The 13,299-nt window shown below is 72.1% G+C and overlaps 1 protein-coding gene across 1 annotated transcript; it reads right to left on the bottom strand.

Annotated features, from left to right (window-relative positions):
- Positions 1 to 1,201: 1,201 nt before the first annotated feature.
- On the bottom strand, positions 1,202 to 13,276 carry ACAP1 (ArfGAP with coiled-coil, ankyrin repeat and PH domains 1). The gene is given in 16 exon segments (XM_078851037.1): positions 1,202 to 1,966; positions 2,561 to 2,610; positions 2,735 to 2,845; positions 3,020 to 3,129; positions 3,223 to 3,407; positions 3,712 to 3,878; positions 4,146 to 4,240; positions 4,479 to 4,548; positions 7,189 to 7,394; positions 8,150 to 8,261; positions 8,481 to 8,581; positions 8,804 to 8,855; positions 9,105 to 9,179; positions 9,181 to 9,218; positions 10,956 to 11,030; positions 13,149 to 13,276. Coding segments are annotated over 16 exon segments (1,602 nt in total). The 5' UTR covers positions 13,203 to 13,276; the 3' UTR covers positions 1,202 to 1,865.
- Positions 13,277 to 13,299: the final 23 nt, after the last annotated feature.

The raw sequence follows: 13,299 nt of genomic DNA, 5'->3' as shown, positions 1-13,299 counted from the left end.
TAAATCCTGAGTGACTCCAGTTCAGTCAATAGTTTAAATCCAGAGTCACTCTTCTGAGAGGGTTACTCCATTTTTACAGCTCAGGTCTGCTCTTCCACCGGCTTCTCCCCTTGAAGTTTGTGTAGACCCTACTGAAAAAACATTTGCCGGAAAACCATGCTCTCGGCGTTAAATGCAGGGTAGGCACCAGGTTCACCCTGGGAGCCGAGCCCGCGGCTGACCCCAGGGGCCCTTTTGAAGCTTCAGCTGTATTTCTTATCAGCAGCGCCCAACCCCACCCGCCCTTATCTCGGTGCCCCAGGCCCACGGGCAAGCCGGGTCAATGGGACCCTTGGAGGGCAGAGACAGGGAGGCGGAAAGGAGACAAGCTGGAATCGTGCGTGAGGTTTCGGGGGCTGTGGCTGAAAGAGGCTACGGAGACGTTGCAGCTGTGGGGCGTGGGGACAAGCGGGGACTCCTGGGTACTCTCCCTGGCTCTGAGAGGGGAGTGGGGGCTGGTGGGTTAGAGCCGGGGGGCTGGGAGGCAGGACTCCTGGGTTCTCTCCCCGTGAGAGAGGAGTGGGGGCTGGTGGGTTAGAGCTGCGGGGGCTGCGAGCCAGGACTCCTGGGTTCTCTCCCGGGCTCTGGCTGGGGAGTGGGGGCTGGTGGTTAGAGCAGGTGGGGGGCTGGGAGCCAGGACTCCTGGACCCTAGTATCCCGGGGAGCAGGAAGGAACAGTGAACCTCACTGTCACCTGGAGATCTCCACACTCCTGTGGGGGGTGCAGAAGGGGCAATTTGGGTGGGGTACAAGAGGCATGTGGCAGGGCTGGGGTGAAATTCACCAGCCCCCCACCCCCAGATTTGCACCCGGGGGGCTGCCCCATGCCCAAGGATCCAAGCTCCCGGACGCGCCCACCTGGGAACGCCCGGGAGTGGGGTAGGTGCTGCCCCCTCCAGCCCCAAGGGTGAACCCAACGCTGCCCTCTAGGGGAGGAGACACATGGACAACGCCGCCACGTGGTGGGAGATGGAGAAACAGGCGACGAAGCTACAGGATCCCCGTGTCACCAGCCGCCCCGCCCCAGAGGTGGGCGCATCTCAGCACCGGGCCAGGGGTCCCTGTGTAAACCGCCGCCCCGCCCCAGAGGTGGCTGCATCTCAGCGCCGGGCGAGGGCTCCCTGGATAACCAGCCGCCCCGCCCCAGAGATGGACGCAGGAGTTGATATTCCAGCCTGGTCTGTTTATTGCATGCCAGCTTTGTACAGCTGCCCGGATCTCCCGCTGCTTCCGCAGTGGGGCGGAGAAGGGGGGGCTCCTCCTTCCCTTCAGAGACGGGGGCCCCCCACTCAGAAGGAAGACATCTCAACCGGAGGAGGGGGGCCGTGTGCGTGTACATTGGGGGGGGTTAAAACAACAAACAGGGAGGGTGGTCCCATAGAAACAATAAATAGGACGGGTGCGGATATGAGATTAGCCCCTGCCCCATAAATGGGAGGGGGGAATCTGGGGGCCAGAAGGGGGGCCAGGGAGAAGCCCCTCCCCATAATGGAGGTGGGGGAAGGATAAGCCCCTGCCTTATAATGAGGGGGCGATCTGGGGGCCAAAAGATCAGCCCCTGGCCTGGGATAGGGGGCAGGAGTGGGGGTGACAGGAAATCGGCCCCTACCCCCTATTACCTCTTACCCAAGAGTCACATCAAAGCAGCAGAAAAATGGGGGGCAGTAATTAACAAGGCAGCCCGGGGCTGGGGGGAGGAGTCCCCGCGGCATCGCTGCCCCGCCCAGCCGGGGAAGGGGGAGGAGCCAGGAGTGGGGGAGGGGATTCTCCCCCCTCCCCCCCCCCGACAGACACATGAAAGGCGATGGTGGTGGCCCCCCTGGGGGCTACAGGGTGGTGAGTTTCAGGTCGCGGCGGGTCAACTTCTCGGGGTTGTCCGACGCCATCAGGGAGAAGTCCCGGAAGATGTCGAGGTAGGTCTCGTCGCCTGGGAGGGCAAAGGGCGTAGGAGTGGGGCAAGGTGCCCCCCCAGTCCCGCCCCACAGCCCCCCGCTAGCCCAGCCCTGCCCCCCCAGCCCTGCTGGAGCCCCTCACTCCCACCCCACAGCCCCCCGCTAGCCCAGCCCTGCCCCCCAGCCCTGCTGGAGCCCCTCACTCCCACCCCACAGCCCCCCGCTAGCCCAGCCCTGCCCCCCCAGCCCTGCTGGTGCCCCTCACTCCCGCCCCGCAGCCCCCCGCTAGCCCAGCCCTGCCCCCCAGCCCTGCTGGAGCCCCTCACTCCCACCCCGCAGCCCCCCGCTAGCCCAGCCCTGCCCCCCCAGCCCTGCTGGAGCCCCTCACTCCCACCCCGCAGCCCCCCGCTAGCCCAGCCCTGCCCCCCCAGCCCTGCTGGAGCCCCTCACTCCCACCCCACAGCCCCCCGCTAGCCCAGCCCTGCCCCCCCAGCCCTGCTGGAGCCCCTCACTCCCGACCCACAGCCCCTGCCAGCCCAGCCCTGGGCCCCCAGCCCTGCTGGAGCCCCTCACTCCCGACCCACAGCCCCTGCCAGCCCAGCCCTGGGCCCCCAAGACAAGACACCCACCTGACTGTCCCTGCGCGACCTCCGCCTCCCGCATCTTGGCCAGCCGCAGCCTGCAAGGGGGTGGGGGGGGGCAGAAAATGAGACAAATTCCCCTCCCCCTCCACCAGCACCCCCGCCTCCCCCCCCCACCCGCCATCCCAACCTGGGGGGGGGGGGGGGGAGCAGGGGACTCACAGGGTGACGATGTCAGCGTTGGCCGTGTCTATGGCGATGGAGAGCGGTTCCTTCCCCTCCATGTCGACCGCATTCAGATTGGCCCCCCGCTTGAGGAACAGGCAGGCCAGCCTATCAGAGAGCAGAGCCGTGAGAGGCGGGTGGGGGAGCCAAGGTCCCCCCTCCAGGCCGGCAACACGGCCCCGGCCCTGCTTAGCTTCGCCGCCGGTGCATCCCCGGGGTGGCGGGCGCCACGCCGCCATCTAGTGGCCAGGTGAGGGACAGCAAGCCCCCCGAATCACCTACCCGGTGTGGCCCAGGATGGTGGCGTGGTGCAGGGGCCCCCGCCCGGCGCTGTCGGCCTGGTTGACGTTGGCTCCGTTCTGCAGCAGGAACTCGCAGGCCAGCAGGGAGTTCTGGGGACGGGGAGAGGCGGAGTGAGCCGGGGCACAAGGGGTTAACGCCCCCCCCCCCAGCTAAGGCCCCCCCCCTCCCCGCCCCCCGCCTACCGCGGCCACGGCCCGCAGCAGCGGGGTCCGGCTGTCCTCGGCGGCGTTGACCCAGTTGACGTCGGCGCCGTGGGCCAGGGCGTCGGCCATGGTGGGCAGGTTCTGGTGGCCAGCGGCCCAGTAGAGCAGCGCCCCCGGGTGGAGGCTGCGCAGGTCTTCAGGGGGGGAGCCGGCCTCCCCTGGCTCTGGAACGGGGGGGGGGGGGAAGTGTGGGGGGGGGCATCAGGGACGGGGGAGCCACCTGGCCACGTCCACCGGGCTACACCCAGGCCCCAAGGCGTCCCCCTGCCCAGCTGCACCCACCCCAGCTATGTGTCCCTCCCCCCCCCAGCCGCACGCCACCCCCCCCTCCCCGGCTCTGCAGGGGTGGAAGAAGGGGGCTGGGTTAGACACAGACAGACATCCCCCCCCCCCCGCAGCCCTACACTCACCCCCCCCCCACAGGATTCCCTCCTCCCCAGGATCTTAACCCCTTCCCCTGTCAGGTACCTGCAGCCCGGCCAACGCTGCCCGGTTTGGGTTTGAGGGGGGGCTTGGGGGGCCGGTCCCGGTCGAGGGGTCCCCGGCGCCCCCCCCGGCTCAGCCGCGCCTCCGGCAACTTGGTGATGAATTTCTTCTCCACGTATTTGGCCCGGATCCAGCTCTCCTTCTCCGCCCTGTGGGGGGGGGGGTGAGACGGGGCAGCCCCTGCTGGTGCGGGGGGGAGGACACAGCCTTGTGGGGGCGTTTGTGGGCGTGTGGGGGAGGGGGTCTCATGATGAGCAGCTGGGCTGGGGGAGGGGCCAGGAGGTTCGGGGGGCGCTGCGGAGGGGGGCTGGAGAGGGCGGGGCCGGGGGGGGCACCACTGGGAGCTGCCAGCCTGGAGGAGGGGCACGGGGAGGGGGCCGGAGGGTTCAGGGGGGCGCTGGGGGGGGGGGGCTCACCGGGAGCAGCCGGGCTGGGGTCTCTTGACCGTCATCTCGTCCACACGCGCCTCGTAGATGCGGTTCAGGGCTCCGTTCCCCAGCTCGCACATCAGCTGGGGGGGGAGGGAAGGGACACACGGGGGGGGGGAGTCACAATCCAGATGTTGACCCCCCCCCGGGCCTGACCCCCATCCCGTGGCCCAGTGACCAGACCTTGCAACCCACCAACATGGGGAGGGGGTGTGACTCCACGGGCAAACAGCCCCCCAGGTCACCCCCTGCCCTGCCCCCCTTAAGCCCACCCCTCGTGAGACACCCCTCAGGCGGACACCCCCCCCCCCACACCGTTACCTTGACGAGCTCCGGCTCCCAGGAGTCGAGCGTCAGGGAGCGAACCTTGGAGAAATGGACCCCCAGGCTCCTGCGACAGAGGGGGGGAGGAGTCAGCCGGGGGGGACTCAGAGGGGGCCCCCCGGCTGCCCCCCAAGGCCCATATGCGCCAGAGCTCTCGATGGCCAGGCTGGGGGGCTTGGGAGGGGGGCAAGGGGAGGTCAGGGGGCAGTGGAGGGATGGGGGCGCAGTGAGGAGCCAGTGGGGTTCGGGGGGAACCGGTGGATGCCAGAGCACTCGATGCACAGGGTGATGCCCAGGCCGGGGGAGCTGGGGGAGACTGGGGTTCGGGAGGGCAGTGGAGGGCTCAGGGGGGACTGGGGGGGCCCTGGGGGGGTTCGGGGGTACCGGTAGATGCCGGAGCACTCGATGCACAGAGTGATGCCCAGGCCAGGGGAGATCAGGGTTCGGGAGGGCAGTGGGGGAGCAGGGGGAGATCGGGGTTTGGGAGGGCAGTGGGGGGCTCAGGGGGCCCCGGGGGGGGTTGGGGGGGACCGGTGGACGCCGGAGCACTCGATGCACAGGGTGATGCCCAGGCCGGGGGAGATCGGGGTTCGGGAGGGCAGTGGGGGAGCAGGGGGAGATCGGGGTTCGGGAGGGCAGTGGGGTGCTCAGGGGGCCCCGGGGGGGGTTGGTGGGGGACCGGTGGACGCCGGAGCACTCAATGCACAGGGTGATGCCCAGGCCGGGGGAGATCGGGGTTCGGGAGGGCAGTGGGGGGCTCGGGGGGCCTCGGGGGGGTTGGGGGGGACCGGTGGATGCCAGAGCACTCGATGGACAGGGTGATGCCCAGGCTGGGGGAGATCGGGGTTCGGGAGGGCAGTGGGGGAGCAGGGGGAGATCGGGGTTTGGGAGGGCAGTGGGGGGCCCCGGGGGGGGGACCGGTGGACGCCGGAGCACTCGATGCACAGGGTGATGCCCAGGCCGGGGGAGATCGGGGTTCGGGAGGGCAGTGGGGGAGCAGGGGGAGATCAGGGTTCGGGAGGGCAGTGGGGGGTTCGGGAGGGCAGTGGGGGGCCCCGGGGGGGGACCGGTGGACGCCGGAGCACTTGATGCACAGGGTGATGCCCAGGCCGGGGGAGATCGGGGTTCGGGAGGGCAGTGGGGGAGCAGGGGGAGATCGGGGTTCGGGAGGGCAGTGGGGGGCTCGGGGGGCCCCGGGGGGGGTTAGGGGGGGACCGGTAGATGCCGGAGCACTCGATGCACAGGGTGATGCCCAGGCCGGGGAAGATCAGGGTTCGTGAGGGCAGTGGGGGAGCAGGGGGAGATCGGGGTTCGGGAGGGCAGTGGGGGGCTCGGGGGGCCTCGGGGGGGTTGGGGGGGACCGATGGATGCCAGAGCACTCGATGGACAGGGTGATGCCCAGGCTGGGGGAGATCGGGGTTCGGGAGGGCAGTGGGGGAGCAGGGGGAGATCGGGGTTCGGGAGGGCAGTGGGGGGCCCCGGGGGGGGACCGGTGGACGCCGGAGCACTTGATGCACAGGGTGATGCCCAGGCCGGGGGAGATCGGGGTTCGGGAGGGCAGTGGGGGAGCAGGGGGAGATCGGGGTTCGGGAGGGCAGTGGGGGGCTCGGGGGGCCCCGGGGGGGTTAGGGGGGGACCGGTAGATGCCGGAGCACTCGATGCACAGGGTGATGCCCAGGCCGGGGAAGATCAGGGTTCGTCAGGGCAGTGGGGGAGCAGGGGGAGATCGGGGTTCGGGAGGGCAGTGGGGGGCTCAGGGGGCCCCGGGGGGGGTTGGGGGGGACCGGTGGACGCCGGAGCACTCGATGCACAGGGTGATGCCCAGGCCGGGGAAGATCAGGGTTCGTCAGGGCAGTGGGGGAGCAGGGGGAGATCGGGGTTCGGGAGGGCAGTGGGGGGCTCAGGGGGCCCCGGGGGGGGTTGGGGGGGACCGGTGGACGCCGGAGCACTCGATGCACAGGGTGATGCCCAGGCCGGGGGAGACGGGGTTCGGGAGGGCAGTGGGGGAGCAGGGGGAGATCGGGGTTCGGGAGGGCAGTGGGGGGCTCAGGGGGCCCCGGGGGGGGTTGGTGGGGGACCGGTGGACACCGGAGCACTCGATGCACAGGGTGATGCCCAGGCCGGGGGAGATCGGGGTTCGGGAGGGCAGTGGGGGGCTCGGGGGGCCTCGGGGGGGTTGGGGGGGACCGGTGGATGCCAGAGCACTCGATGGACAGGGTGATGCCCAGGCTGGGGGAGATCGGGGTTCGGGAGGGCAGTGGGGGAGCAGGGGGAGATCGGGGTTCGGGAGGGCAGTGGGGGGCCCCGGGGGGGGACCGGTGGACGCCGGAGCACTCGATGCACAGGGTGATGCCCAGGCCGGGGGAGATCGGGGTTCGGGAGGGCAGTGGGGGGCCCCGGGGGGGGACCGGTGGACGCCGGAGCACTCGATGCACAGGGTGATGCCCAGGCCGGGGGAGATCGGGGTTCGGGAGGGCAGTGGGGGAGCAGGGGGAGATCAGGGTTCGGGAGGGCAGTGGGGGGTTCGGGAGGGCAGTGGGGGGCCCCGGGGGGGGACCGGTGGACGCCGGAGCACTCGATGCACAGGGTGATGCCCAGGCCGGGGGAGATCGGGGTTCGGGAGGGCAGTGGGGGAGCAGGGGGAGATCAGGGTTCGGGAGGGCAGTGGGGGGCTCGGGGGGGCCCTGGGGGGGCCCCGGGGGGGTACCGGTGGATGCCGGAGCACTCGATGCACAGGGTGATGCCCAGGTTGATGCTGGCCCACTCGGGCGCGGGCTCCCGGCAGTCGCAGCACTGCGCGTTCCCCTCCAGCCGCTGCACCTGGTCCAGCACCCGCTTGTCCCCGCCCGCCCGGGGGCTCCGGCCCCACGCCTCCAGGGTGCCCCCCACCAGCGAGGCGGGGCGCTCCGGGTGCTGCGGGGGGGCGCGGAGTTAGGGGGCTGGCTGGGCTCTTCGCTCCCGGCCCGCAGCCCCCCTACTTCCGCGGCGTTCCCCGCTCCCCACCCGCAGCCCCCCTTCCCCCACGGCGTCGCCCGCTCCCCACCCGCAGCCCCCACATTTCCCCACAGAGCCCCCTGCTTCTTCCCCACAGACCCCCCATTCTCCAACAGCAGCCCCCCCCACCCCCGACCAGATAAGGGGTCTCCAGCTGCCTCAGGCTGAAGGCCGAGGCCAAGGGGGATTTTGGGGGGTTCCCGGGGGGGGGGTCCATACCTGGCTGGGGACTCATCCCAGAGGCTGAGGCCATGGGGGAGTTTAGGGGGTCTCCGGGGGGGGGGGCCATATCTGGCCGGGGGCCTTGGCCTGCCCCTCGCTGAAGGCTGAGGCCATGAGGGGGGTTGGGGGGGTCCCCGGGGGGGGTCCGTACCTGGCCGGGAGGCTCGGCCTTCCCCCTTGTCGAAGGCCGAGGCCATGGGCGGGGGTTGGGGGATCCCGGGGGGTCTGTACCTGGCTGGGGGGCTCGGCCCGGAGGCTGAGGCCATGGGAGGGTTTGGGGGGTCCCCGGGGGGGGTCCGTACCTGGCCGGGGGGCTCGGCCTTCCCCCTTGTCGAAGGCCGAGGCCATGGGCAGGGGTTGGGGGATCCCGGGGGGTCTGTACCTGGCTGGGGGGCTCGGCCCGGAGGCTGAGGCCATGGGGAGGTTTGGGGGGTCCCCGGGGGGGGCCGTACCTGGCCGGGGGGCTCGGCCTGCCCCTCGCTGAAGGCCGAGGCGATGCTGTTCTGCACGGCCATCAGCCAGGCCTGCTGGTGTTTCTCCGAGTCGGCCTGCAGCATGCAGCTCCTGGGGGGGGAGGGAACGACATGGGGCATTTGGGGGGGGGCTCCGTGGGACCCCCCCTTCCCCCCCCAGACAGAGGGGGACGGGAGGCCTGGCCTGAGCAGGGGAGAGAAAGCTGGTGATGGGGGGGCGGGGCTGGGGAGGTGCAGCGGGTGGAGGCAGGGGCTTGGCACCGACGCGGGGGGCAGTTGGGGGGCAGCGGGGTTGGGGGGCAGGACTCACTTGGAGGGGGACACGACTTCGAAGCAGAAGCGCCGCTCGTGGTCGGGGCAGGGTTTGACGGTGCAGAGCCGCAGGTCCTCCACCACCACCGTCAATGCGTCCTGGGGGGGGGGGGGGCAGAGAGATAGCACCCCATAGCCCCCCCCAACCCTCTGCCTCCTGGGGGGGCAGCGAGGAAAGCCCCCCCGCCCCACCCCTCTGCCCCCCGAGACCAGCCGCCTCCCCACCCTTCCTTTGCACCCCCAACTCACCCCTGGCCGGGCCCCGTCCCCCCGACCCCTTGGGGCCCCCCCCCCAGCCCCTCCACAAAGGCCCCCACTCACCTTGGCCCGTTTCTGATAGACCAGCTGATTGCTCTGGATGGAGAACCAGCGCCTGGCGGAGAGCGGGGGGCTGTCAGTGGGGGGAGAGGGGTTCGGGGGCCACAGCCCCCTGCCTGGGGGGGGAGAGCCATAAGGGGGCGGGGGGGAAGGAAGTGGGTCGGGCGGGGGGACACGGGGGTCTTCGGGCCCCCCCCGGACAGATGTGGATGTGCACCGGGCAGGGGAGTGGGGAGGGGCGTGGGGGGAATCGGGGGGGGGGGGGCGTGGGGGGAATTGGGGGGTAAAGAGGGGGGTCTCTGACCTGCTCCACGTCTTGAAGGCGTTACTGGCTCGCTTGTAGAGGTACCCCTCCATCACCACCCCGTCCGGCGCCTCCCCCACGGCCCTCCAGCACCGCCTCGTCCTGGGACAGGTCCTGGGGGGGGGGCGGGCCGTCACTGGGGGGCACGGCCCCGCCCCACCCGCTCCACGACCTCGCCCTCGCCCCGGGCCCCCCAGGACCCCGCCTGCCCTCTTCACAGCCCCCGCCCTGGGCCCGGGCCCCGCCTCCCCCCCCAGGACCCCGCCTCCCCTCTTCACAGCCCCCGCCCCCAGCCACAGCCCCGCCTCCCCCCCAGGGCCCCGCCTGCCCTCTTCACAGCCCCCGCCCCCAGCCACAGCCCCGCCTCCCCCCCAGGACCCCGCCTGCCCTCTTCACAGCCCCTGCCCTCACCCCGGGCCCCGCCTCCCCCCCCCCAGGGCCCCGCCTGCCCTCTTCACAGCCTCCCCCCCCAGGGCCCCGCCTGCCCTCTTCACAGCCTCCCCCCCCAGGACCCCGCCTGCCCTCTTCACAGCCCCCACCCTGGGCCCGGGCCCCCGCCTCCCCCCCCAGGACCCCGCCTCCCCTCTTCACAGCCCCCGCCCTGGGCCTGGGCCCCGCCTCCCCCCCCAGGACCCCGCCTCCCCTCTTCACAGCCCCCGCCCCCAGCCACAGCCCCGCCTCCCCCCCAGGACCCCGCCTGCCCTCTTCACAGCCCCTGCCCTCACCCCGGGCCCCGCCTCCCCCCCCCAGGGCCCCGCCTGCCCTCTTCACAGCCTCCCCCCCCAGGACCCAGCCTGCCCTCTTCACAGCCCCCGCCCCCAGCCACAGCCCCGCCTCCCCCCCCAGGACCCCGCCTGCCCTCTTCACAGCCCCCGCCCTGGGCCCGGGCCCCCGCCTCCCCCCCCAGGACCCTGCCTCCCCTCTTCACAGCCTCCCCCCCCAGGACCCCGCCTCCCCTCTTCACAGCCCCTGTCTTGGGCCCGGGCCCCGCCTCCCCCGACAGGACCCCGCCTGCCCTCGCCCCGGGCCCCGCCCCCAGCCACAGCCCCGCCTCTCCTCCCAGGACCCCGCCTCCCCTCTTCACAGCCCCCGCCCTCGCCCCGGGCACCGCCTCCCCTCTTCACAGCCCCCGCCCTCGCCCCGGGCCCCGCCTCCCCCCCAGGACCCCGCCTCCCTTCTTCACAGCCCCCGCCCTCGCCCCGGGCCCCGCCCCCAGCCACAGCCCCGCCTCCACCCCAGAGCCCCGCCCCACCAGCCCCAGCCAGGCTCCTCCTCCCAAGGTCCCGTCCCACCCCCTGCAGCCCCGCCTCCACCCCACTGAGCCCCGCCCCCAGTTCACTGCCCCCAGCCCCCACCCCACCTGCCCGCAGCCCTGCCCCCACCACCAAGCCCTGCCCCCCTCGGCCCCACCTGACCGCCCCCAGACCTGCCCCCCCCACGCCAGCCCCACCCACGCTAGCGCCTACACCCCACCCACACCACTCAGGGCCCCGCCCCTCCACCCGCAGGGCCCCGCGTCCAGCCCCTCTCCCCTGGGCCTGGGCCTTGCTCCCCCACCCCAGCACCGCCCCCACCCACCCCAGACCTCGCCTCACCAGCTGCTGCCCCATATCCAGCCCTGGCCCCAACCCACAAACCCCCAGGGCTCACCCCCCATCCCTAGCCCTCACCCCCGCCCTCTCTGGCCCAGGCCCCACCCCTCCAGACCCCAGCCACACCCCCGACCACAGGCTCCTCCCACTGCCCCCCATAGCTCTCCCCCCCCAGAAGGCCCCGCCCATACCCACCCACCGGAGACCCCCCTCCCCCCACACCTGCCCCCATCCCCTGCCCCCCAGCCTCTCCCCTCACCTTCTGTTTGATCATGATGTGTCTCTGCTCCATGTCCCGCTTCTCCCGCGCCGACTCCAGGACCAGCTGGTGCAGCTGCAGGGGCGGGAAGGACGGAGGGTGAAGTTCCCAGACAGCCCGTGGGGGCCCGGACTCCTGGGTTCTCCCCCCGGCTCTGGGAGGGGAGTGGGGGCTGGGGGCTTAGAGCAGGGGGGGCGGGGAGCCAGGACTCCTGGGTTCTCCCCCCCGGCTCTGGGAGGGGAGTGGGGGCTGGGGGCTTAGAGCAGGGGGGGCGGGGAGCCAGGACTCCTGGGTTCTCCCCCCGGCTCTGGGAGGGGAGTGGGGGCTGGGGGCTTAGAGCAGGGGGGGCGGGGAGCCAGGACTCCTGGGTTCTCCCCCCGGCTCTGGGAGGGGAGTGGGGGCTGGGGGGGTCAGAGCAGGGGGGCTGGGAGCCAGGACTCCTGGGTTCTCCCCCCCGGCTCTGGGAGGGGAGTGGGGGCTGGGGGGTTAGAGCGAGGGGGGTTGGGAGCCAGGACTCCTGGGTTCTCTCCCCGGCTCTGGGAGGGGAATGGGGGCTGGGGGGTTGGGGGGGGGGGCTGGGAGCCAGGACTCCTGGGTTCTCTCCCCGGCTCTCGGAGGGGAGTGGGGGGCTGGTGGGTTAGAGCGAGGGGGGGCTGGGAGCCAGGACTCCTGGGTTCTCTCCCCGGCTCTGGGAGGGGAGTGGGGGCTGGGGGGTTAGAGCAGGGGTGGGGGGGGAAGCCAGGACTCCTGGGTTCTCTCCCCGGCTCTGGGAGGGGAGTGGGGGCTGGGGGGTTAGAGCAGGGGTGGGGGGGGAAGCCAGGACTCCTGGGTTCTCTCCCCGGCTCTCGGAGGGGAGTGCAGGCTAGTGGTCAGAGCAGGGGGCCTGGGAGCCTGGACTCCTGGGTTCTCTCCCCACAGCATCTGCGCGTGGCATTTGAGTCCTGTTGATTTTTCCACCCTCCCCTTAACATCTGGGCTGCGAGGGGAGCAAGCCTGCATTCCCCCCCCCCACCCCGCCCCAGCAGGAACCCCCCTAAGCCGGGGGGGGGGGGTCAGAGGTCACCGAGCAGGAAACCTGAAGTGAAAACAGGAAGCGGCCGAGCGAGTGTCAAACTTGGCAGCTGCTGTAGTTGGCTCTGGGGGGGGGGGGGGGGAATTGTTCTTGTGAACACCTCCCCCCACAGCTCCTCGATACGGGGGTGTCTGATTCCCCCATAGCCCCCCACTACATGCCGACCAGGCGGCCTATGACCTCCTGCCAACAGCCCACCCCCGACACTGTATCCCCCCACCACACACACTAACCCCCCAGCCCCCCACTCCCCTCCCAGAGCCGGGGAGAGAACCCAGGAGTCCGGGCTCCCCGCCCCCCCCCCCAACCCACCAGCCCCCCACTCCCCTCCCAGAGCCGGGGAGAGAACCCAGGAGTCCTGGCTCCCCGCCCCCCCCCCCAACCCACCAGCCCCCACTCCCCTCCCAGAGCCAGGGAGAGAACCCAGGAGTCCTGGCTCCCCGCCCCCCTGCTCTGACCCACCAGCCCCCACTCCCCTCCCAGAGCCAGGGAGAGAACCCAGGAGTCCTGGCTCCCCGCCCCCCCTGCTCTAACCCCCCAACCCCCACTCCCCTCCCGGAGCCGGGGAGAGAACCCAGGAGTCCTGGCTCCCCGCCCCCCCTGCTCTGACCCACCAGCCCCCACTCCCCTCCCAGAGCCAGGGAGAGAACCCAGGAGTCCTGGCTCCCCGCCCCCCTGCTCTGACCCACCAGCCCCCACTCCCCTCCCAGAGCCAGGGAGAGAACCCAGGAGTCCTGGCTCCCCGCCCCCCCTGCTCTAACCCCCCAGCCCCCACTCCCCTCCCGGAGCCGGGGAGAGAACCCAGGAGTCCTGGCTCCCCGCCCCCCTGCTCTGACCCACCAGCCCCCACTCCCTCCCGGAGCCGGGGAGAGAACCCAGGAGTCCTGGCTCCCAGCCCCCCCTGCTCTAACCCCCCAGCCCCCACTCCCCTCCCAGAGCCAGGGAGAGAACCCAGGAGTCCTGGCTCCCCGCCCCCCCTGCTCTAACCCCCCAGCCCCCACTCCCCTCCCGGAGCCGGGGAGAGAACCCAGGAGTCCTGGCTCCCCGCCCCCCTGCTCTGACCCACCAGCCCCCACTCCCCTCCCGGAGCCGGGGAGAGAACCCAGGAGTCCGGCACCCACCTGGCCGAGGTGGGCCCGGAGGCCGCGGGCGCAGGCTCCCCGGGGCGGTGACATGGTCTCCGGGCAGAGGAGCCCCCGGGCCCCGCGCCGCCGGCCAGGATGTGCGCGCCGCGTCCTGGCTGCTGCATGGCTCCACTCTGAGATAGCGCGT

The sequence above is a fragment of the Lepidochelys kempii genome, chromosome 28, assembly GCF_965140285.1.
Source record: "Lepidochelys kempii isolate rLepKem1 chromosome 28, rLepKem1.hap1, whole genome shotgun sequence".
Taxonomy (NCBI): domain Eukaryota; kingdom Metazoa; phylum Chordata; order Testudines; family Cheloniidae; genus Lepidochelys; species Lepidochelys kempii.
Note: the sequence above shows the minus strand (reverse complement) of the source record. Positions and strands in the feature narration are given on the sequence as shown.